At 35.0% G+C, this 26,781-nt stretch overlaps 1 protein-coding gene across 1 annotated transcript in view; it reads left to right on the top strand.

The window, feature by feature from the left end:
* Window positions 1-6,850: 6,850 nt before the first annotated feature.
* Window positions 6,851-26,781, top strand: part of ARHGAP15 (Rho GTPase activating protein 15) — an 817,445-nt gene continuing 797,514 nt past the window's right edge. Inside the window, exon 1 of the mRNA XM_044669898.1 lies at window positions 6,851-7,015. Coding sequence (XP_044525833.1) covers window positions 6,851-7,015 — 165 coding nt within the window. The remainder of the gene's footprint in view (window positions 7,016-26,781) is intronic.

Below are 26,781 nucleotides of genomic sequence, written 5' to 3'. Positions count from 1 at the left end.
GCAACAAAGTTAATCTGATATATTTAAGGAAATGCATGATTGATGGTTGTGTTACATGATAGGTGTACGTGGTAAATAGTTCTTCTAAGTGGATATAATTAGTATTACTTTTATATAACCAAGGGAAGTATTTCCAGGGTCAGCTGGGGGAGCAGAAAGAGGAGGTAGAAAATCAACAAAAAAGGAAGTTGTGAATACCTTTCTAGACTCTTCCATCAATGATGCAGATGAACCCAGGGAGCTTAGTTTCCCTCTTTCCCTGGCAGCTGGTTCACACAAATCTTGGATTTATAGGTGTATAATTTGGCAGTGGAAAGAGTATCAGGTTTGAAGCCAGAGGACCCATGTTCAATCTTTCATCTGCTATTGGCTAAGTGACCCTGTCTAAGTCACTTAACTTCAAGAGGCTTCAGTTAGTTTTCTCATTTGTATAATGAAGTGGGGGGTTGGGAGGGGAGTAGATGGCCTCAAAGGTCCTTTCAACCTGTAAATCCTATACTACAAAAGGGCATAGAAGCCTACCACATATTTGAATAAGGGTGGGTAGTCTTGTCTTCTGTGTAGTAGGAATCCTCCTTCTGCATTATTGAGAAGCAGCATGATACATTCAAAAGAAGTTTGGATTTGAAGACAGAGGACCGGGGTTCAAATTATGACTATACCATTTGCTATTAGTATGAACTTAGCAAGTTTCTTTTACTCTATGGGCCTCGGTTTCTTCATGTGTAAAATGAATAAATGGAGCAGATGAAAATTAAAATCCCTTTTGCTTCTAAATCTGTAGCTTCTCCCCTTGCTTTGTATGTCTCTCCTGCACCATTTTGTAGGATGTTGGGACTTTGGTTCCCTGATGGAAGAATGGCAAGTGGAAATGACTAGAGCTAGAAACAAAGGGCAAGATGTTGTAACCAAAGCCACTGAACTTAGAAGGACAGAAGAGATGTGATAAAGAGCTCAGCCACCAGAAATGGGAATAAAAAAGAAATGAGAGGTGCCATGATGGAGTGGCAAGAGCCATATATATTAGTGGGGAATAGAGAGCAGCAGAAGTCCCTATCAGTAAAAAGCACCAACATGCCAAAGTTCTACCTTCTACCAGATTGTGAGTTCCTGGTAAGGGAGTCACAATTTCCACATTCTTGAGTTTTCATCTATAGTTCATCCCTTTTAAATGCATGAGTTGAATTTTAGTTATGAATTGTGTTGTATTATTCATAATTCTTTGCCTATTCATTGGAGGAAGAGTTGTGAGTTCTAAGCTAATTGAGCTGTCCATTTCTTAGCTTTCCTGGGTTTGGAGTAGCCTATCTTGAAACTGCCTAGATATAAGGGAGAGTATTGGATGTGAAGCTAAGTGGTAAAAGTTATATTCTGATTGTTGCACTTTTCCATTCTAGCAAAAGAGCATTGTATACTTTGATCATGTTCTGTCTTTTTCTATGGAGAGTTACTCCACTTAAGAAAGTGTAATTTTGAGAGGGTGGGGGGCGGTAAATCCACACTAAATATTTCTCCTATTCAACAAGTTGATCCAGAAATTCAGAGAGAGATTAAGCTTAAGATCAAAGCCAATACACTCTCTGTAAACCTTGGAGGATTTAGTACTTCTCTAGCCCTTCCATTCTGCTTGATAAAGCACCATAACCTCCAGGATGAGCATGGTATGCTAGATCAGGAGCTTTTAACCTTGTATATATCATTGACCTCTTTTGTATACTTGTAAGTGAATATGGACCCCATCTCAAAATATTTAAATTCATAAATTATAATATATAGGATTGCAAAAAGAAACAACTTCTTTGACTAACTTATCAAAATCCTAAAAAGAGATAAGCCCCTTGTAGACCCCAGGTTAATATGTTTTACCTAGATCTTGATAGTTTTTGTTGTGCAGTCAGGTTAGTAGTTAATAGTGGGACTTGATAATTAACAGTGTTATATTATATCCAATATAATTGGACACTTAGCTAGTTTAAGAAAAATGAGGTGATTAATCATATTTCATTTCACTGTGGAATAGATTATTTGACCATTGTACATCAAAGAGGACTAGATCAGATGATAGTTTAGGAACATGAGGCACTGCTGGGAAGGGCAAGACTGGTTCAAAAATTGAAATTGTGGGGCCCTGGAAAGTCAGTGCTGGAATGAGAGCACTTGTAATCCATGAGCAGAGACAAAGGAACCCCAAGAAACCAAACTGTCAATTATTGTTGTCCTCTCACTTTTCTATGAAGGGGAAAAGTGAGGGACAATTTCCCTAGGACAGAAATACCTCATTACACACTTCACCTTCTTCTGTAATATTATATTCCCATCAAACAGGACAGCCAGACATTTTTTTCCTGGCACTACTTGGGTGGTTTTCCTCTAGTTTACCTGCTGCCACAGAAAGCTATCTGCCTGGAAAAATATAAAGAAAACTGGGGATGTTTCACAGGGACAATCAAAGAGACATAGAGCTTTAGAGGTGTTTTATATACACAAAGTACAGTGAGAAATGTGCTAAGCACTAAAATGGTGGTGAATAGAAGGAAAATGCAGTTATTGTCACTGGAGAGCTTACCTTAAAGTTGGAAATAAGATATCCTCTACATAGGAGACTGTGAGAGGAAAATAAAAGCACAAAAAAAGGTTAAACAAACTGTGAAGAGCTAAGAGAATGCAAATGAAGGCAGTCATCAGAATGGAGAAGATTAATTAGGGAAGACTATATCTTAAAAAACATGGATATAGGATATGATCTGAAAAAAATTATTGGCAGAGTACAGTGTGTGAGGAGGGAAGACTTCTAATGAATAGTGTGCTCTCAGAAATAATAGTGAGAAAGAATGAGAGGCTTGGAAGGAGATCTGCCTGCCTTGAGTAGAAGGGTCTGAGTTGGAGAACAGCAAGAAACAGGGTTAGTTAGTCAAGTCAAGTCAAGTAAATAAGCACCTGCAAGGAGCCAGAGTCTGTGTTAAGCACTGGAGGAACAAAGATGAAAGCTAAAGCTCTCAGGAAACTTAGTCTAATGGGGAGAGTTATTGTTCAGCCAAACCCTACTCTTTTTGATCCCAACAACCAGAACTATCCATGAGATTTTCTTGCCAAGGATACTGGCATGGTTTGTTATTTCCTTTCCCAGTAGATCAAGTGGTTCTTTTTGTCAGGCAATCCAAGGTTAAAAAATGACCTTCCCAGGGTTACACAGTTAGGAAATGTCTGATATTGGATTTGAATTCAGGTCTCCCTGACTCAAGGCCCATTGGGCCAGAGCTATCTCTCTAATGGGCAGAAAATTTGCCAATTACTATTTTCAAACAAGACATGCACATTTATATTTTATTTGCAATTATATCTATTATATGTTTATTTTAATAATTTGTTCTGTGTATTAATATTTTATAAAATATACACTTTTACATGTTATAAAATAAAGTGAAATTTTAAAATAATTTCTATTAATGTGTATTTTATATATTATACATATGTAACATATATATATATATATAATTGAAGATAATCTTAGATAAAAGTTGCTGATATTAATGAGGACTGGAAAGGCTTCTTATAGAACCTGATACTTTAGGTGAGAATTCTGGGAAGTCAGGGAATCCAAGAAAGAACAGCTAGAGATGAAGGAACTCCTATGGGAACAGGATTCTCTAAGGGCCTGGAGGTGGGAGCAGTTCAAAAGGAAGAGAACTAGGGCAAAGTGAACTTTGTTATGATAGAATGGTATCCTTAAAGGCACAATTAATGCATGTCCTTTCCTATGCACCATCGCTGAATGATGACATGGTGAGAATCACTGCAAATGTAATAATCATTATTAAAATTAAATTTGCATATATATGTATATACATGTATATATATGTACAGCACAGTGACCTATAAATATTAATATACTTTGAAAATTTTGCTTCATATACATAGTTACAAGGCATTAATGGATCTAAGCCCAACCCTGATAAACTTTTTCCTTCTTTCTCTCCTCCCATACTTGTCCACAAAGAGTAATACTTGACATTTGAATCTAACCTGTCATTCCTAAAGTGTTCCAAGATCATTTAAATCCAGGCCAGAGATACAGCCTGGATCTTCAGTGACTATTATTTCACTGTCAAAGATATGCTATGATGTAATTTTATTCTTATTATAGCAGGTACTTTCAATGTCATCAGATTCATCGTTTGTTTTTTTTGAGATGACTAATCATTGGGCTTTTTATGGAGAGAAACTGACACAATGAAGAACATAAGCAGAAAAAATATAATATGTAAACAAAAGCTTTCTTTCTGGTATATACTTCACCAATGGATAAAGGATATTAAAGAAACAATCTTTTATCTTTCTACATATGATTAGATTTAACTTGATTTTTTTTTATCCTTTTTCTCATATCAGCTATAGAGTCTAGAATAGAATTCCTTTAGACTAAGAGATAAGATCTTATGCATGCTTTAGTGACTATAAATAAAAAATTGCCATACTATTCCTATCAGAGTAGACCTATACATAATTACATATGCATGTATGTAATAAAAGGAATAATGTTTCCCAGTTACCAGAAGATTCTTTCTTGTAGTCACAGATTAGCAGACAAGGGATCTTTGGACTGCTTAAGTGTTGCTTTGGTTTCATTATTTAACTGGTTTACTTTCCTTATTTGTGATTTTGGCTGTAATTTTTTTAGTATATGACATTTCCAAACCTTCATTTACACCTAAGACTCTTTACTTCCTTTTCATTTCCTCCTACAACCATAATAACTACCATTTGTATAGCACTTCCAGGTTTGCAAAATACCTTACACAGATGGACTCATTTAATCCTCTCAACAATCTTGTGAAGAAGGTACTACTATTTTCCCCTTTTTTTTCAGTTGAGGAAATTCAGATTGAGAGAGATTGAGAGAAGCTGAGAGAAGAAACTGAGACTGCCCAAAGTCACAATGTCAATGTCTAGTGAGAGATTTGAACTCAGGTTTTTCTGACTCTGAATCTACTATTCTATTTTTTATGTCGAGGTACCGGGTCTTCACTAATTCAGGGTACTCCCAGATCAGAAAATTCCCTCTACTAATAGAGGCTGACACAGTCTCTGTAGTATGTAGTGTTAGAAAAATGCCTCCAGCACTTAGAGATGAAGTTATGTCTAGATCACACAGCCAATACCTATCATGGTCTGGAAATGAGCTCTAGTTTTCTATTTTTTATTACCTATGCTTTTACTAACCATCTTAACTTCCTTTTTATTTCTTTTACTTCTCATTTTTCATTGGTAACAATTATGGATGGATTATCTTTCAAAATATGCTTCAAACTTTGCCTTGCTCCTATGTGTCATGGTTTCCAATGAGACTGTCATGGTAATAAGACTTCAGATACTGGTGATGTGCCTGACCTTAGCCTCTTCTCAAGCACTCTTTGGCAAAAACCAATCCATTCACTTGAAAGCTTTTGAAGCTAAAAGATCAAAAAATTGAGTCCAATGTGCATAATTCATATCTTTAGGGGCCCCTAGTTCCTTTATCAATCATAATAAGGTAAATAATGAAAAGAAGTCCTGAAGCAGTGAGTCATAGGAAGATTTTTAATGGAGTTAGGCCATTCATCCCTTTCTACTATCATGGCAGGGGCTGGAAATTCCCAGAAAATGACGAGAAATCATTATTCTTGCTTCTATTTTGTACTTCCATTCTCTCGTTACTTCTATCTGCAGGATCTATCAGCTATGGAATGGGAATATCTTGAGGAATTGTGGGCAGAGATGGAAAGGATGGGGCTTGATATCCATTCCAAGGCCATGATGACACCTTAGCTTTTTGCCCAAATCCTTAGTTAAAATTGGAGGTGGAGAAAAGGAAGCCCTTTCTTTCTCTGTTCTAAAGTCTTGATAACTGTTTTCATTTAAAAAAAATATGCCCTTAAAACTTGTTTAGACAGCATACAAACTTTTTTCTTTCTGCAACATTTATATTGCTCTCCCCTGAGCATCCAATTTATATCTATATTCTACTGGGAAGATATAGTCACAATTCATCTCTTTTGCCATTTTCTGTATTGTTACTCTTGCATCCTTAAATTCTTCCAAACTGATCTTTTATATCTAGGTTCATAAAAAAAAGGGAATTCTCCAAATTTAACATGAGACCTATGTTAAGCAAAGTCAGGGACATCGGAAGATGCTAATTGGTCAGAGAATAACAATTTAATCATCTCCATTGCTACATTTTTTTCTTTGTGGGTGATAAAAAAAAAAAGTGTGATGGTGAAGTCAAGGTCATGAGCCTGATACTCATGTGAACCAGCTAGCCCTGCCCTTTTTCAGGACCAAAGATTTTTGCCTTAAAACTTTTAGGACCATCTTGTGCTTGTATGCGTTAGGACATATAATAGACTGAGGGAAAGGTTATGAATCTTTCAGTGATTTTTTTAGAAAACAAAACAAAGCAAAACCATTCTAATACACATCACCACACTATAGACACCAACACAATGTATGCCTGCAAGGTGATGGAGTTGGTAGTTTTTCCCCATAGCAGCCTTTCCTTTAAGTATTTCCTTGTTGTTGATAGTGTGCTTTGGGGCTCACACTATCCTATGTTGTTTTATTTAAGTAATGTCTGTCTACTTTTGAAGTCCTTTAAGCCTGTATAATTTTCTCACATATTAGAGGCTCCTAATTGATAAAAACAACTACAAAGTAATTACTCTGGTCTGTAGTACTCAGAAGCTGTCTTTTACATTTGTTTAATCTTTTTCACCCTAATGATTAACAGGCAATGTTATGTTCTGCTAAGACAATGTATATTCTTAAAATAATATAGTATTTTTGAAAATATTTTTCAGGATAGCACTCTAACATGCAGAGTTCTACCAATTCTGATACCTCTGCAGAAAATCTGAATTCTTCCCACCAAAGCACAGGAGCTGTACAAATGAGGATCAAAAATGCCAACAGTCACCATGACAGACTGAGCCAAAGTAAATCCATGATCCTTACCGATATTGGGAAGGCCACTGAACCTGTAAGTAAAATACCCTAGGTTTACTACCATACAGATTTTTAATGTTAACATTTTTTTTCCCAAAAAGCTAATTACTCTTGCTCTATCTCTTCTGGTAATGTGCATAAGAAAACTGCTTCTGTAATGTGTTTTATCTTTCCTACTTATAGTCATAATAACATCCCCCTGCCCCCAGTTGTGAGAGGAAGAGCTGGGCTTAATCCAGAGTTATAAAATGGATTTGGTGGTAGACTGAAGAGCACCTTTGACTCGTTTTAAGGGCCTCCACTATCATGCTTCAGTGTCATAAAAATAATGAGGCTACGCTAGCATGTGGTGTTTGTACTTCCAAATACAGTACATCACTTCCCAAAGCCAGGGGCTAAAATTAGCTAGGAACAAACTGAAAATTAAAAAATCTTCCCCCAAAGAGTATCCCTTCTGAAAATTGCCAAATATTATGAGGTAACAATTTTTGGACATTGGGATATGATGATGGTCTAAAGGACCAAGGGAGCATGGCTGCTTAAGGTTGGCAAGTTAGTCATTTTGTTGAGATTGTTTTTATCAGAAAGATTTGAAATGCAATAGTTAGAGATGAACTCTATTGCCAATTGTGTCCCTGCCCCTGCACTCATCCTGAGCTACTAAACGAACTGATTGCTATGAGTCTCCTCTGGTTAATTTTCTTCCATAATGGTGGTAACTTGCAGCTGAGGCCATATGATGTTACAAAATTATTGATGCAATGTTAGCCACTCTTTTGTACTCCATATCTATTTTGTTCTCACAGCAAGATCAAGAGCGAGAAATGGGTGAGCTGGGGACAGGCTCAGAGTCCCAGTCACCCTTCTGAACCATGTGGGCTATTAATTGGGTGTTCTGTTAATATAGTAGGTGCCCATGAAATATTCAGATCCCTAACTGAGTTATTAAATGGAATAAACTTGCTGGGTAGCCTGTTACCAATTGTATTTATTCCGCATTTTTCATTCCAAGTTCAATTGCAAAATTAACCCACAGCTATTTCTTCTCGGGAGCTGGAGAAATATATGATTTTAATCATCCTTTCTTCAGTCGACTTAGACAAATTTGGCATTGGGAAGGCAATGATTATATTTCTGGAGTGAGAAATATCTCTTTAGATCAAGGTAACTAATGAGAGATTCATTTCCCTTTATTTACTTTCTCATTTGAAAGTATCATCATCAGCTGGAAACGCATTGTGAACCCGACTTAGCTTTTCCACCAACTACAATATTCCTCAACCCTGAACTTGAGACAGTGTTTACAGTAAATTATTGGAAATGCTATAATGTATTATCAGTAAGAACTGTACCTTTGAAAAAGTTTAAAAGTTAAGTATATTTAATGATGCCTAACATATTTTATTGGCTGTGTTTAACAAAAGGCACTAGGCTGCAGTTGTTTTTGACAAGCATGAAAACATCACAGCATGAGACTGCAGAAGGAATTATGTAGAGAAATTACAAGTGATCCATCTCTCAATGAATTATCCACCTCAATAGCCTGCAGAACTCAGCTACCAATTAACACCTACTTTATTACATGTTGGGATGTACTTAATAACTTTCATGTGTTTATGCACTATTACCTTGACTGATGCCTCTTGTACAATTAGGCATAATTGGCATATCAATATGCAAAAGTTAAAAGGATTAACCCTCTTAAAACTAATGAGCATTTCTGTATCCAGCTGCTAAATGAGACAAAATTAGCATTTTTCACTTTTGGGCAGGATTTTATCATGCAGTTTCTCATTGTTGATATTACCTTGTTACATAACTTTAGTTTAGGGGGTTGTATGCTGGACTGTTCGGGAGTAAGAGTTTGGCGAAGTTAAATGAGATATAATTATCCTAGCCTTCATTTCCCGAATTCTTAGCGTGGACGATGTATATTTTTGGGTAAGGAATGAAAAAAGTTACTTTGGGTTATGTCTACTCAGTGTATAATCACATAAAAGGGGTATTTTCGCTAGGATATGTCATTTTACCAAGAAAACTTGGCTCAGATGTGTGATATTGAAAGCTTGCCATGGCACTAATTTCCTTTCTGTCTCAGTTCTTTTCATCTCTTTTTGCCATGCACAATTTTCTGACTAGATATTGACAGAATGAAAAGTATTTTGGCATATTTATTCAAACAAGCCTGTTAAAGTTATCTACTCAAGCCAAACTAAGAGCTCAATTAGGATGGGGGGTAGTGGTGGTGATGGTAGAAGTAGAAGATAAAGGCAAGGAGATCATTGGATCATCGATTTAGAGCAGAAAGGAATTTTAGAGGTTATCAAATCTAATAATCTTTACAGGTAAGGAACCTGAGGCACAAAAAGGATAATTTACTTGCCCAAGGTCACGCAGATAGTGACAGATCTCATGAAGAACATATATAGGCACTCAATTAAAATACGATTTCGATGCAAAGTGTACTGAAAACCTTACTGACCTAGGCAGTGATAGATTTGATTTCATCCAGACCAAACTTTGAAATATTTTGACATCTTGGGCACAATGGTGATTTTGCAAGGCCTTGTGAAGGGTGAATAGAGTACAGGAAGACCTGAATTTGCCTCTCCTTCTATAACACTTATTAACCATGTGACTAAACAAGTCATTTCACCTCTCTGCCACAATTTCCTCATCTTTAAAAAGGATAATAACACCAAGTTGGTTAGGAGGATTGAATACGTGACACATTTTGCAAACCTTAAAGTGTTCCGTTGGCCATTTATAGCGTATTTGGTGATAGTAATGATGAAAATCACCTTAAAAAAAAGAAACATTTAGATATTCAAATAAACTATGATCTCATTGGTATGGGTGTTCCCTACAATTTTACAGATTATAATAATGATGATGATAATCACTTCGAAAGATGAAAATTTTTTAAACACTCAAATAATCTATGATCACATTAATATGAGTGTTCCCTACAATTTTAGGGATTGAAATTTTTTCTGCAATAGTATATAAGACTTGTACATTTTATATTTTTTACTGCTATATATTTGCAAGTGTGTGTATAAATAAAATCATTTAACTAAGGAAAGCACTTTTTAACTCACTTTGCAATTCAGAACACAATTTAGAGCATGGTATATCATTGCTACATCTGTGTGTATGTATGTGTATATATGTATATATATATATGTATACATATATTCTCTATCCTGATCTATTGCTTGATATAAATAAATATAGTAAAGTGTATAATAACACCTTAATGTGCATGCAGACGTGCACCTATTAAGCTTATTCTTTTTCTCTCCTAAACATCCTGAAGGCAATTTAGACAGAGAAAATCAGTTATCAATGCCCCTGTTTATTATTGTATTGCTAATCTTTTAGAAATATATTAAATATGTCTCCTGTTTTCTTTAGATACCAAGTAATCGTTTTTCACTTGATCAATAGAGTAAAGCCTTTGCAAAATTAAAATAGCAGTCTGAGCATTGCTACCTGGGAAATGGTATGGAGCATGAAGGCATATCAATGAAAGCGATCTGGTAACCTGTGTCGACAGGGAAGAGTTCACTGGTCTAAGTAATCAGTAATCACTTCTACAACACCCAGAATTTATCTGTCTCAAGGTGGACTGACTCTTCCTTTCTATAGTATGACAAGATAGGCAAAATATTCAGCTGATATAAATGTAGAAACAAGTGAATTGTGCCCCTTCAAGGCTAAGAAAGCTAATAGGCAATATAGCAACTAGCTCATTCTGAAGGCTTAATGCAGTTTCTCATGGTTTCTAGTTGGTCTTATTTATAATGGGAATTCACTAGCATACTAGACAGTTTAGAATAGATATTAATAAAGAGTTTAAATAGAAGAAATCATGAAGCTGCAAACACTGGCTTTAGCAAGCCGGAGCAGTTTTTATATCTAATGCTGGTATCTCCTCCACAAAGATGTATGAATATTCACTATTTTCATCTTTCAAACCAGACCGAAGTTCATTGCTTCATTCATAACCAATGCGAATAATTCCGTGTCTTTTTTTATTGGTATTCTGATTGAGACTTAGGGGTCTCATCATTCAAAAATGTTAACATACCAGAGCCCTCTTTGCTGCCACCAGACAGCCTGTGTTGTTTTATTTCTTTATTTCTTCTTCTTTTTTTAAAAAAAAATATGTTATTGGGAAGACAGGAAACACTTTTCTTTTGTTCCTCATTCCTGTGATCATAGAATACTTGCCAAAGTTGTGGCTAGCCAAAAAGGCAGACATAAAAATTGCTAAAAATATAAGCCTTCTGTTGAGCAGAGTTTTGGAGAAATATTATGAGATTGCCGAGCTTGTCCGTGTTTACTTCAAATCAAGCTTATAGTCAAGTATGAGGCTTTGTTTGTATAAATTGTCCTGAAGTGGATCCTGATATTTAATTAAAATGACACTAAATCACATTGAATTGATAAGACTTGGCATCTCCAACAAAGGTAATTGCCCGTATTGGTTTTGTACAAAAATAGAGCTGCTTGGAAAATGTGCAGCCAACACAGACTGTCAACTCCATTTATAGATCGATATGTGAAAACCATTGATCAGGCAGGCATGTGTAACAGTAACACTTTGCATTTATTTGTTGTTTTTTTTTTTATACCACATTAAGGCTTACAGGATTATAGGCTTCCTAAATATTTTGACTTCCTCATAAATATATTATCTGTTGCATGTTAATTAAATGAGAGTCTGCAGCCATTTCTAAAATTGTTTTTAGTTTGATGATTTCCTTTTATTGCTGTGGATCGTCTGATCTGAAAATGGATTAGTTTCCTTCTGCATAAAGATTATTAAAGCTTATTTTAATGTGCCCTATTTAGTGTAAGATGTTGATGTGTTCCTGCTTTGAAAAATATAGATACTGACAATTATTTCCTCTTAGCAAGTGGCTGATCATCTTTATTAACTGGGCATTCTCAGCATCCAGCATAAAATTATTTCCTGGCACCAGAGCACAATATTATTTTGTCGGCGATTCAGAAAACCTATCTCGTTGATTTCTTCTGATAGACTTGTCTCTGTCTTTCCTCGATACATATGCATATGTCTGTCATATCTGACTTTTCGGTACAGAAATCTGATCAAACAAATACTCCATACAAAAGGAGTAAATTAAGTGAGGCAAAGTACATTAGTCTTAAACAGCGATGATTTGGGTCCTGTTTCTCTCATTTGAGGATGCTTCCCTTGGTCTCTCTCTCTCTCTCTATGTGCTGCAGTCTGCAGTTAACTCTTTCTTTTCTCATCATTGTAAGAACAGTGTTTCGTTCCTAATCTCCACTAGACTCTCTAGTATGGCACACCATGTTAGCCATTTTGGCTTTCAAGGAGAAGCGAGAGCATGGTGGAATGAGGTTCAAGCAAGATCTGAGCTACAGATAGGACCTTGCAATAATGTTCCTTCTAATGGCATTTTCTTTGGCACCCAGAGGTCAATTTTGTTGTGAATATCTTTTAATCCTGTCTATCTACATTTGCGAGTGTAGCTTTCAAGATGATACTTCTCTGCTCCTGCCTTCCTACACAATATTATGAGTATAATAAAGGAGTCAGAATGTCAGAAATAGCAAAAGTCTATGCGACATCAGGCTCAGGCATTACCAAAGCTAACTGGTCCGGCGTATTCCACACAGACAAAAAGGTTTAATAAACTGGACTTTTGACCTTTCTGCAATTTGCTGCAGGATTGGGGGAAAAAAGATTAAAAAACCTTCAGTGCTTTTTATTTCCCTTTGCTGTTGCAATCCCACATCATCTCATGCTGTGAAAATCTTTACTCTGTTTACTAAGCACAAATTAGGCTTGCCAAAGGTTGAAAAAGTTTATTAGTTCAGTTTAGAGGCCGGCACTTCAAAGAGATAGCTCTAGTCTTCCAAAGGAGTGTCAGTCAGTCTGTGCAAGGCCTGGGACTATTGAAACTTGGACATAGCTAAATTTGTTTGTGATGTCCTACTGATTGAACATGGCTATGAATGTACATGAGATACATTTTTTAAAGTTAGTCCTCTGATTACTAATTTGAATCCCAAACTCTAACCTTGTTAGCATCTGGACTTATTTCCATAATAACAACCCCTTCAGAACCTACAAAGTAATGAATAATTGACAACAAATGAAATGTTTTGATAGTTGTCGGCACAAAGCATGTTTAATGTTTTGTGTTGCTTCCTAGCTAATTATGTAGATGACACATTTGTCAGACCTTGACTGCCATTAGAAACGTGTTTCCAGAGGGGAGAAAAACAGGCTATTCATAGAGTAATTAACTAGAATGCTCAATGACCTGTGAGAGATTCAAATAGCTGCCAGTTCAGACATTGTTTTGTTACAGAAGCAGAGGGGTAATTAAAATTCCAAATTACAGTGCTATGATGAAGCATTTGTTTGTTGACAGTATACTCTTACTCTAGTTTGTTAATTCTTTTTTAAATTGCTTCTAATCCATTTTATAGCTTTAGGAGTTCCGTCTTTGAATTTACTGACAACTAATATTATGGTAAATTGTTCTTCAATGGAGTACTGCATGCTTGGCAGTTCCATGGGAGCACAAGGTGGGTGGGATGGAATAGCTATTCTTTCCCTAAACTGGCGTACCTTATGCTCTCATTGCAACACACGGACCACTAACAGGGAACATCTTGTTAAATATTATGTTCCTAATTGTGCATTAGCAAAGATGAGAAGGTAGGGAGTAAAGGATTTTTTTTTATTATTATTATTTAGGAAAAGGGTATTTTAGAGAATAATATCCAAAAGAAAAAAATACCCACAGCTCTTGCAAATGATCTTGAGGGGCATGTTGGGATAGTGGGCTTTACTTGACTACAGAAGATGCAACAGTCTGCAGGGAAAGCCTGATCTGATCACACAAAGCATGGCACATTTCACATCAGTAGCTTCCGTTTAGTGCCAAAGCCAATACGAGGATCTACGGTTATCATAAGCTAAAATGTCTTTTCAGGACATTTAACTGGGTTAAAGGATGGTGGAGATTGTTTCCAAATTCAGAGTTCTCAGGTTGTTGAAGCTATAAATGATATTCAAGCTCATTTAAAATAAAAAAAAAAATAATGTGATTTGCTAAAAGTGGGAATAGAGTTTTATTAAATAGATCTGACAGAAGTAACATGGTGTTTGATGCCGGGGAGCTGACAGCGGCATCGAGTGAGCTCTGATTATCCTGAAGACACTGTCAGCTAGGATTGATTTCCACTTTCTCCGTTTATGTAACGGTTCCTGTAATACAGCTGACCCCGCATCACGTTACCTTGTCATTTCTCTGCATGGATCAAGACGAGATGAGCTGAAAATAGCTAGACACTGACCTTGAACTTGCCAGAAAAGTGAAAAGTGACAGTGGTGGGGTTTTTTTTTTTTTTTTTGGTTGTGTTTTTTTTTTTCTTTTTGTAGTTCATGTACAAAGATGAAGGCGAACTCTGATTCTGTTGAGTTCACTATCACAGCACAAGGGGGCAGAGCAGTACTAGAGATTCCAGGTAAAACAGATTCTACAGGCGCATGTGATAGCTCTGAGATCTGAGAATGAGAGCCAGAGGTCTCATTTTTAAATCTTAGTATAGACATAAAGGAGAATTACTGATGAATCAAAATCTTAGGTCCCCTAATGTTCATAATCAGTAATTTGAAAGTATATATGCTAATTAAAATGCTTACCTAATACCCCATATGGCATTAACCCCACTTCACTCATCTTCCAAATTAAGCTTAGTTTTTTCCTATTCTCTGATTCTAATATTTCTCAATCTTAAAATAATTTAGAAATCTAATAAAAATTACTCAGAAACATGTTGTAGATGAGGTTTGATAGTTTAATATTCCAAATGGAATGAATTTAAAACATGCCTTTGTGTGGAGAAGTAGGGAGAAATATATATATTTAAAATGTATTAAGTAAAAAAAAAATTCAAGAATAGTATATTGAAGATTCAAATATTAATTGTGCTTTGGCTAAGGGAGGTTAGGGAGGTTTGGGGGAGAGGGAAAGAACATGAAATAGGTAACTATGAGAAAATATTCAAAATAAAAACTTTAAAAAAAAGATTCAAAAAAAATATCATAGGAGAAGACCTTAGAAAGCATTTAATTTGGACTAGATAGTTTCTCACCTTAATTTACAGATGAGGAAACTAAAGATCAATGAAATGTTTTCTTCTCATTGCTCTCCCTACCGTGGTCCCATCTATCTTTAAACATCTACAAATAGCCTTGCCCCCCCCCCCTTTAATTGCTAGGTTTAATTATTTTTTCTGAACATCATTGCTGTCAAATATCATTTATTAATAACAATAGGTGTTTCATGATATGTTTACAAAATATTTGACCAAGTCTCTAAATTCATATGATCATAGCTTTAGTGGTGGAGGGGATTTTGTAAGTCATTTAGGTCATTTGACATAAAAGGAAACTGAGGCCTGAGATGACAAATGTCTTGTTCAAGGTCATACGGCTAGTAAGTGGCAGAGGTGGAATTCACACCTGAGTCCTCTCGTACAGGATATCATTTATGTCTTATAATTAGCATTATTTCTGTACACACAATTTAAAAATGAAGCAGAGAATGGAATGGTAGGGGAGAAAGTTGGATACTGATTAGAATCTTCATCATCTATTTATCTCTGTCTTCCTATTTATTCTCCGAATTATCTAGAATATTGCTCATATGCATACTTCACCTCTATAGACATAGCTTAGGGATACACCGATGCCTCTGAGACATACAGATAAATTGGAGTATTTTGATGAGATTCTGATGGATCACTAGAATTTTAAGGTTAAAAAAAAAAAACAGAATACAGCAGTGATGGGGTCTATTTGCAGCTACTCTCTTCATGTGATAAAAATTCTATTGATATTAGCTAGATTAGAAAAACTAAGAAGCTTTCTTCTTCCCCTTAACTCAAGGCTACCATTTAAAGAAGGACTTTTCCAGACTTTGGGTTACCCGAGTTAGAGTTCCTGATGACATAGACTGTATCACCACAGATGAAAGCTAATCAATATAAAGTTAAACATGAAACCCATTCTCATTACCTCACAAGCACACGGCAAAGTTTGTACTCTACTCAGGTTTTAGGGATGGGGATAGAGCCCCCTCTCTCTTGGGGGATGGTGAAGGGTTGGAATGGTTTCCTAAATGGGCTATTAGCTCCTACTCTTGAGGTACAGGCTGGCTCAAAGGTGCTAGCTGCTGAAACCTTTCCCCAGAGTTTTTCTTCCCTTCAGTGTTTGCATACTTTTAATAAGGGACTCTAGTCCCTGATGTTTTGAGATTCGGTTTATTGTTACCATCTGTTTAATTACCCTCTCAGGTTTGTGTTGGGAAGCATGAAAGTATTTTATCCAGCCTCTGAATCCCTATGTTCCTAAAGAGATGTGGGTAAAGTACACGTCAGTTTTCAAAGAGCACATTAAAAACTGATAAACAGAACCATCTCCAAACAATAAAATGTAAGGAAATGGCATTATTTTTGACATTAATGTACATTGCTTACAATTAGCAAATGTACAGTGATATGCCACTGTCCCAGAAATAACACCATCTTTTCGCATATAATCTCTGTATACTTGCTTCCCCTTTTGAGATGATTGATCTTTATGAGTCCTATTCACTTACAGTGAAAAGATACTATTTTTATTAGGGAAATGGTATGGAATTTAAGCAAGAGCAGAACAGGGATGGAATATGTCAAAGAGGTTTAGAGACGAGCTAAAGTAGTAAATGGAGAAGCAATGCAACAAAGATAAGCAAATGAGCTCTTGTGATGAAATACACAGGGAAAGCAAGAAGATATGTCTTCCTTAATCATGTTCCTTTAATTATTTCTAAACCATCCAGAAATTTGCAGAGGTAGAAACTCATGGAGCCATACCAATTTGCATTTGTCTTTTCACTTGATATTTTATTTTGGTTTCCAATACTTGTACCTACAAACAAGCAGATGAAAAATCACAAATCAAATAAATCAATATTGGATATTTGTATCAATTTAGATAGGGGTATGAGGGTACAATAAAAATACTTATCAAATTGTGTTGAGGCTTGGCATGGAGTTAGGGAATAACTTGCAACCTCAGACATTTTAGAGGAATAGTTTTTTAATCAAATATGGAATGTGAAATATTTGCTTTTTTAATGAAGGAAGCTTCAGCTAAATTTATTGAATAATAAATCAAATCAACTCAATGGTACTCTTTGAAATGAGCATCTTGTCTGGGGTTTCATAATTACATTAAGACTTTTTAGAGTACATTTGAAAACATCCTGAAATTGTAATCTGATTTTTATAATCAATGTAATGAACAAAAATTTAATGTTTTTCATTCTATTGAAGAACTACGGTTGATTTCAAAATGCTACTGCATCCAAAAAAAAAAAAAGCAAGTAATTGATCGCAAAATTCTTCAGCTACTTTTGGGCACCTGACATACTTTGCTTCCCACAGGGTAGGGAAAAAAAACAAACAAATAACAACAACAACAAAAACCTCAAATGCTTCTTTAAATTTCCAATGAGAAGGGACATGTGTCTCCTTGCATTGAGTTGCATTATATCATTTCATGGCACAAAGTGACCCAATATGGTGTGACAGGAGAGAAAAGCAATGATTTTTTTTTGGGGGGGTTGTATTTGCTATAATTTAAGCCACAAAATACAAAGGCAGAAATAAATTGTCAAGGCCTACACGTAGACCAAATATTTTAGATAACAGATTTTTAAATTCTTTTCAGAGATATTTAACCTATGCTTCATAAACTTAATGTAAAAATATATATGTGTATGTGTGTGTACATATATATATATATATATATAGTTAAATTTCAATTTAACCAGTTTCCTTTATAATTCTATGTAATTTTAATTTAGTGTTTTAATAACATGATTCTCATTTTTGTTATGGATTGAAGAAAAAGGTCTATGAATGCACACTTTCTATGCTTTCTATGTTTCTACAAGAGGAGATGCATTAGTGTATATTTTTGCTCTGGATCATACTTTGCATTCAGTTTGCATTTGGAAATTTAAGCATATATAAGTATCACCTGGAACTCCTGACCCTGTTTGTAATCCTTTTCCTTTACTGTATTTGTTGTTATTCAGTCTTTCAGTCCTGTCCAACTCCTTGTTATTTGGGGTTTTCTTGGCAAAGATATTAGAATGGCTTGTCATTTCCTTCTCCAACTCATTTTAAAGATGAGTGAAGCACACAGGATTAAATGACTTTCCCAGGGTCCCACAGCTAGTCAGTGTCTGAGGCCAGATTTAAATTCAGAAAAGATGAGTCTTGCTAATTCCAGACCTGGTGCTCCATCCACTGTGCCAACTATCTGCACCCCCTTTTCTTTAAATTGACCTCCTAAAAATGAAGGTTAAAAAAAGCATATTTCTATAGCAGTTTCCAAAAATTAGACTGTGAGTTCTTTGAGAACCAGGACTGTCTTTTGCCTTTCTTTATAATCCCAACATTTAGCTCAGTGTTTGATATAGGGTAGGTGCTTTAAAATGCTACTTGATTGCCCAGCTGATAACACTGTGAAGGCAAAAGCCAAAGTATTATTTCTTCTATAAAAACAAATCTCAGTGGTGACCTGAGAAAGCTAGTGTCCTTGACTTCTTTCACTATGGCACTTCTTAGCTTTAGGCTCATGGCTCTGAGTTCTTTTTCTTTGTGTTCTCATAGTTCTATATGACCCACCCTCACAGCCATGGAGAAAATTTCATGGGGCTTAGGTTTGGTTCAAATGTAGAGTTTCCCAAAGGGGAAGGAATATAATCCACCACAGTGAGAGGTTTTACCTAAAAGCTGTTCCACTACCTTTCTCCCTGCCTCCTGACCTGATTGGGCTAATTGACTGGCCCTGGCTTCCCTGAGATTGCTTCTTTCCCTGCCCTCCCCATTTTCCACAGTCAGTTCTGCTCTCCATCCCTTGTGCCACCTACCTGCCTCCTAATTTCATCAACTGTCTTCAAGACTCAGCTGAGTTCCCACCTCCTGCAGAAAGTCTTTCTTAAGACTCCCAGTTGTTAGTGACTGGCTTTCTGAGATTACTTCCATTTACACTGTTTCTCTTACATGCACATAGTATTCACATGCATAAAATGTTGCATGTTAGAGGCAGTTGGAAGGCCCAGTTCCTTAGAATGCCGAATCTAGAGTCAAGAAAACCTGAGTTCAAATCTTGCCTAGGATACTAGTTATATGATGATAGACAAGTCACTTAATTTATCTGTGCCTAATAACTCATCTATAAAATGGGGATAATGATAGTGTCTACCTCCCATAGTTGTAATTAATGAATTGACATGTGTAAAGTGCTTTTCAAGTCTTAAAATTCTGTATAAATGATGCTATTGTTGATCATGATAATGATGATTATCTTCCTTATTCAAATGAGATCCTCTGAGGGCAGGGATCATGTTTTTGCCTTTCTTTGCATCTCCAGCATTTCACATATTTTCTGAATATAATAAGAATTTAGTAAATGGTTGCTAATGCCTTATTAGATATGGATTTAATCACTAGATGACATTGCTAGTCACATACCTGATTTTATCAAGATGAATCAATGAGGGAAGGTCCATATTCAATACACTTGATCTCACACCAGAGGGAGCTCTGGGGAAATGCCAACTTTGCTGTCCCCGGAGCCAGTGCCCTTCTCTCCCACAGACTCATCTCTCTCTGGATAGCCACATTTCTTTTTTTGGTCTAACAACATGGTCAGTGTGGATTTATCGAATCAGAATATGTCTTGGGAAACCTACTTTCTATTCCCCGAAGCTGTTATATTTCACTAAAACCCAGACACAGAACTATGACATAATGGCACTAGCCAGAGAAACATGTGCTTAACTGTAGATAGTATCATTCATTCATTATTCATTCATTTATATTTGTTTGTTTACTTATTTATTTATTCATTTATAGGCACAGAATCACCAAAAGGAATAAAATTACATTTAATTAAATAATTACAATGCAGGCTATCTGCCTGAAGCTTTTCTGAGGGATTGTTTCATTTTTGACTTTGCATTTCTAGAGTCAGGATGACATAGAACATATCTGGCATTGGAGGCAGAAAGCCCTAGATTTCCTGAAACATACTGAATGTGTGACTCTGGGCAAGTCAGTGCTTCAGCATCTCCCTAAGACTCAAAATTGTGTCAGAAGTTACTGTCATACATTGGTACAGGGAGTTTTCTCATCGAAATATTTTCTATGGCAGTGAAATAAATCATCTATCCAATCCCTATTCTCTCCCTCCAGCAGCTGACACATAGTAGATACTCAAATGTCTATTGATTGATTAAAATAGAATTTCCAAATGGTAAGCCACTCATAGCTTTACTCATGGTAAGTTGGTGTGTGGATGGGAGAAATGCTAGTCCTTTTTTTGCCTGCAGTTCTGTTTGTAAAAAGTAACCTCCAATTCTCTCTGACTGCCTCCAAGGTCAGTTCATCAGCTGGACTGAAGAAACTTTGATCTCACTGACTGCCTTGCCCATTGCCTGTGGATCAGGGGGTTATAATCAAGGGCAGACCAGACACAAAGGAATAGTCTTGGTGTCCTGATTGCTATCTCGAATTCTGTCTCCCTCTGGGTCCTTGTGGCAGTGATCTGTGTCATTTCCATCCAAATCTCTTCTAGTCTGCCCTTACTTCCTCCTTCTCTGTCTCAGTCATCTGTGAGGGGGATGAGAACTAAGATGGGTGCATAATCTTCTATCAAAATTCCATACTTTCTTGTTTAAGAAAACAAGCATGCTTTACTTTGAGAGATGACTTCCTAAGAACTTCAAGTTCTAGAGTTCATTTCCTAGATGCTATTCTTCCTTGCAAAGCTGTCACAAACAGTGTATGTCAAATAGGTACAATCTCACTGGATTAGCATCTAGGAGACCTTTGTTCAAGATCTGGTCCTTACATTAACAAGCTATGTAACATTTCTTTTTTTTTTTTTTAAACCTTTCCCTTCTTTCTTAGTATCAATTCTAAGACAAACACATATCATGAGTTAGGCAACTGTAGTTTTAATTTGCCCAGGGTTGCATAGCTAGGAAGTATCTGAGGCCAGATTTGAACCCAGGTCCTCCTGACTCCAGGTCTGGTATGTTGTTACCTAGCTGTCCCTACCAATATGGTTTTAGCAAGTTATTGTGCCTTTTAGAATTTTTCTTCAACTGTACAATAGAGTTCTTCAAGATCACCACACGATTGTCCAACTCTTTGCCATCTTTATCTATGACCTGGTTTCACATAAGGGGAGGCAGTGATTTTTTCTCTTTTCATTATCTGTTGCCTTTCAATTACAAAGTACTTAATAAATGTTTGATGATTGGAACTTTATTGAATTGAATTAAGACTGTAAAGTTCCTTCATCTGCCTATTTAGTCTGCTTTTTTTTTAAAAAAACTCTAATTGAATCATAGTTTTGTAAGACAGAAGAGTAAAACTGTCAGCTATTAATCTCGAATGTAAACTTTGGTAAAGCTTAATATGTTTAAATAGTTCCTCTTATGTATCAAGATCTGTTCCTCCAAACCAGTTTTCTCACTTTGGTTCAATTTTGATTGTTGGGTGGTTTCCATATTTTAAATTCAGATGGATTGGTAACTTTTTTGATATTCCTTCAACAATGAAAATTATGCCAGAGGTTTTCTGGAAGACATCTTTTATTTGACTCCTATTTGTCTCTCAACTTGTTTGGCACATCTATGCTATATTGACTTTAATTTTTAAAAGTATTTTATGTGAAAACTTAACAAAGGTATTGGTAATTTGTTTTGATGAAATTCTTATAGAGACGTTTTCAGGCAAAGTGAATGATTTCACTGCTAAAATCATATGGAAGAGAAAGTCTCTTATTGCATTAGAAAATAAAAAATGAACTTTCAACATAATGTCCAATATTTCACACATCCTTCATAAACTAAATTAAAAGATTGAACTAGTCAGTGAGTTAATTTAGCTAATTAAAAGTTAAAATATTTTAGGGATTGATAACTTCTTAATAGATTTGTTAATGTATTTTTAACCTAGATTTTCACCTCTAAAAATCTTCTTATCAAATCAGCAAGATTTTCCTTCATATTCTACCCTTTTCCTCTTTCAGAGAATCGTCTCTAAAAACAAGAACAACAAAAGTTTTATGAGTCAGAAATAAATCAATGTATAAAAAATATGACAATATGAACAAGGTAAACTGTACCCACTCATTACCCTCACTTCACATCTCTTCTTTGAAGCCAAACTTATTCTTCGTAATTTTGCAACATTCTTTGTTCTTTTTTAAAACTATTATTAAAACTATTAACATTGGTTGTTACCCTTGCTCTATTGTCCTTATTGTCAGTGTGTATATTAGGTTCTTGACCCTGCTTATTTCACTTTTTAGGTTTTCATGCTTCTCCCCATTTTTAGTATTCAATACTTCTTATAAAGAGAGCTATTACATTCAATTCTAATACCCTTAGGCATTTCCTAAATGATGGGACTTTCATTTTGTTTTCAGTTATTTGCTATACTAAAAGGTGCTACTGTATATAATTTGGTGTAAATAGAAATTTTCTTTTTATCAGGCATCCTTTAAGTATATCACTGGCAATAGAGCAATAGAATCAATGAGTCAAAGAGTATGGGCATTTTAGCCACTATTGCATAATTTCAAGTTGCTTTCCAAAATGTTTATACTAATTTACATCTCTTTCAGCAATATGTTGTTATTCCCATTTTTCTATTCCCCCATGAGAATTGATTATTCCTGGCTTTAGATATCTTTGCAACTCTGTTGGATGTAAATCTCAAGACTATTTTAATTTACCCTCTTCTTATCAATAATCCAAAACATTTTGTCATATAGTTGTTTATAGTTTGCAATTATTTTGAATGCTATTTGTTCACGATATTTAATTGCTTATTTAATGGGGAATGACTTTAGGTCATGAGTCCCTTGGAGTAATCCTGCATCAATGCCTTGTTGATAATAGTTAAGTTATTCAGAGTTAATCATCATATGTTATTGTTGTGCCTGTGTATAAATGTTCTCCTTGTTCAGCTCACTTCACTTTGCATCACTTCGTATAAGTCATTCATAGTTTTTTGTTTTTGATTTTTTTGGTGATAATTATTTGTCATTTCTTATTGCATAATAGCATCCCATTACAATCATAAATCACAATTTGTTCAGCCATTCCCTAATTGATGGACATTCTTTCAGTTTCCAATTCTTTGCTACCACAAAAAGAGAAGAGCTGCTATTAATATTTTTGGGTAGATAGATTCTTTCTGCCTATTTTAATCTCTTTGGGATATAGATTTAATTGTGTTATTCCAAATAATATGCACAGATTTTTGGCCTTTTGGCATGGTTTCATGAATTATTGTACTAGTTCACAGCTCTACCAATAGAATGATTGTATCTTTTCTCAGCTCTACCAACAGTGTATGAGTGTCCCAATTTCTCTACATCCCCCCAATATTTATCATTTTCCTTTTTTGTCATGTTAGCCAGACTAATGAGCATGAGGTGCTACCTCAGAGTTGTATAATTTGCATTTATTTAATTAATAGTGAGTTGGAACATTTTTTCATATGATTAAAGATAGTTTTAATTTCTTCATCTGAGAATTTCCTGTTCATTTCCTTTGACCATTGGCAATTGTGGAATACTTTGTGTTTTCATAAATTGAACTCAGTTCATTATATATCTGAGAAATGAAGCCTTTGTCAGAAACTTGCTATAAATATTTTATCCCTTGTTGTTTGCTTTTTCTTTTTGGTTGCATTGATTTTGTTTGTTAAGTATCTTTTTAATTTCATGCAGTCAATTATCTATTTTACATATCATAATCATCTCTATATCTTGTTTTGACCTAACTTCTTTCCTTATCTAAAGATCTGACAGGAAAATTTTATTTTTCTCCCCTATTTTGTTTATCATATCACATTTTATTTCTAAATCATGTATCTATTTTGACTTTATATTGGTATATGGCATGAAGTGTTGGTCTATGACTAATTTCTGCCATATTGTTTTCCAGTTTTCTCAGCAATTTTTTCCAAATAGTGAGTTCTTCTTCTAAAATCTTGGATCTTTGGGTTTGTAAAACACCAAGTTACTAAAATCATTTACCATTGCATGATGAGGGCCTACTCTATTCCATTGGTTCACTGATCTATTTTTTAGTCAGTAACAGATTGTTTATAATATATAGGTTGCCACTTTATAATATAGGTTGAGACTGAGTATAGCTAAGACATATTCTTTCATATTAGGAATTAGTCCTCTTTATATTTTAGGAATTTTCTTCTTTCATTTGAATTTTGTTACTATTTTCTCTAATTGTACAAAATAATTTTGAGGAAGTATGATTGGCATGGTACTGAATGATTGTCATTTTGATTATATTGGCTTGGCCTATCCTATTCATGAGTATTAATGGGTTTTTTTTTCCTTTTTTTCCATTGTTTAGATGAACTTTATTCCTGTTATAAATGTTTGGTAGTTGTGAACTAAATATATGTGTGTGTAGATATTAAATATATATATAGTGTCTGAATTTATCTTGGCAGGTAGACTACCAAATATTTTATAATGTCTATAGTTATTTTTAATGGGATTTCTCTTTCTATCTCTTGCTGTTGGGATTTATTGGCAGAATAGAGAAATGCTGATGGTTTATGTGGATTTATTTTATATCCTGCAACTTTGCTAAAGTATTTAATTGTTTCAATTAGTTTTTAGCTGATTCTCTAGATATAATATCATATCATCTCCAAAGTGTGAGAGCTTTCTTTCATCAATGCTAATTCTGATTCCTTTGATTTCTTCTTTTTCTCTTATTGTTATTCCTAGCTTTTCTAGCACAATATAGAATAATAGTGGTGATAATGGGCATCCTTGTTTCATTTCTGATCTTATTTGGAAGACATCTTTCTTATCCCTGTTTCAGATAATGTTTGCTAATGGCTTGAGAAAGATGCTATTTATCATTTTGAGGAATGTTCCACTTATTCCAATATTCTTTACTGTTCTTTAAATAGGAATGGGTGCTGTTTTTTGTTAAAAGCTTTTTCTGCATCTCTTGAAATAATCATTTTGTTTTGTTATTGAAATGGTCAATTATGTTGATAATTTTCCTAATATTAATTTTTTCCTAATATCAAACAATTCCTGAATTTCTGTATAAAACCTATCTGGTCACAGTGTATGATCCTTGTGAGATATTGCTATAATCTTCTTGCTAGAATTTTGTTCAAGATTTTTGTATCAATATTCATTAGGAATATTGGCCTATAGTTTTCTCTCTCTCTCTCTCTCTCTCTCTCTCTCTTTTTGGCCTGGCTAAGTATCAACATCATATCAATACCAAAGAAATTTGGTAGAGTTTTTTCCTTAGCTATTTTTTCAAATAATTTAGTTAGTATTAGAATTATCATTCCTCAAATGTCTGGCAGAATTTAATTGTGAATCCATCTGACCCTGGGACTTTTTTCCCTAAGGAATTTATTGATGCCTTGTTTAATTTAGTTTTCTGGGATGGAGGTATTTAAATATTATATTTCCTTTTCTGTTAATCTGAGCAATTTGCATTTCCTTAAGTACTCACCAGTTTTACTTAAGTGTTAAGATTTATTGGCATGTAATTAGGTAAAAAAACTCCTAATAATTATTTTAATTTCCTCTTCATTGGTTGTGGTTTCAGTCTTTTTATTTTTAATACTGATAATTAGATTTTCTTTTTTTTTCATTAAATTAATCAATGTTTTGTTTTGTTTTTTCATGAAATGACCTTCTTGTCAGATTTATTAATTTATGGTTTCCTTTGTAAAAGGGGAGACTAGATATTTAAGGTATGGTCACCAGAAATCAATTAACTCAATTTCAAAATAAAATAGACCCAAGTCAGGATGACTTTTATGATGGTTTATTTTAGGAAGGTTGAAGGTAGGGAAATTGAGAGAGAGAGAAACTCTGTTCTGGACCAGAAGCCAAACCAGGTAGGAACCTCTGTGCTCCAGCAGAGGAGCACAGAGGTTCATTAAACAAGGCTTCTAGCCACAAGGCTTCCTCTAAGAAGAGAGGCCTCCTTGAGGTTAGAGCCTCCAGAAATGCCAAGGGAAGAGAAAAAGAGTCAGCCCAACTTACCCACATGACAATTTAAAGGGAAGTAGTCTGTGGTCTCACCAGAGATCCTTCCACACCAAGTTCAAAGTGCCAACCACCCCACAGGAAGTTACCATCATATTTAAAAGATAGCATCTTTCATCATTTCCTGCATTCACCTCCAATTTCAAATGGACAAATGACAGCCTCAACACTGTTTTGGAATACTCTAAGGGCAGTCCCTTGTTTTTGATTTGTCACTTATTATCACATGTGGGTAACAGACCTCCCCCCTCCCCATTTAATTCTAAGTTGGGTGGGGTGACATTACTTCTGGTGGCTAGAGTCTAAACAATGAATGAGAGTGAGCTAATTCCATTTACACACCTTATATTCAGTTTTATTAATCTCTCCTTTGATTTCAAGAGTTTCTAATTTTATTTTTAATTTGTTATTTTTCTAATTTTTAGTTGTATACCCAATTCATTGATCAGTTTTTTCTCTGTTTTATTGATATAAATTTTCTCCTAAAAACTAGTTTGGCTGTATCCCCAAATTTTTGGTATATTATCTCCTTATTGTCATCTTTTTTCTTTCTTCCTTCCTTCCTTCCTTCCTTCCTTCCTTCCTTCCTT

Source organism: Gracilinanus agilis, chromosome 3, assembly GCF_016433145.1.
Source record: "Gracilinanus agilis isolate LMUSP501 chromosome 3, AgileGrace, whole genome shotgun sequence".
Lineage (NCBI taxonomy): Eukaryota > Metazoa > Chordata > Mammalia > Didelphimorphia > Didelphidae > Gracilinanus > Gracilinanus agilis.
The sequence above is the reverse complement of the archived record's forward strand: the minus strand, read 5'-3'. Positions and strand labels throughout refer to the sequence as shown.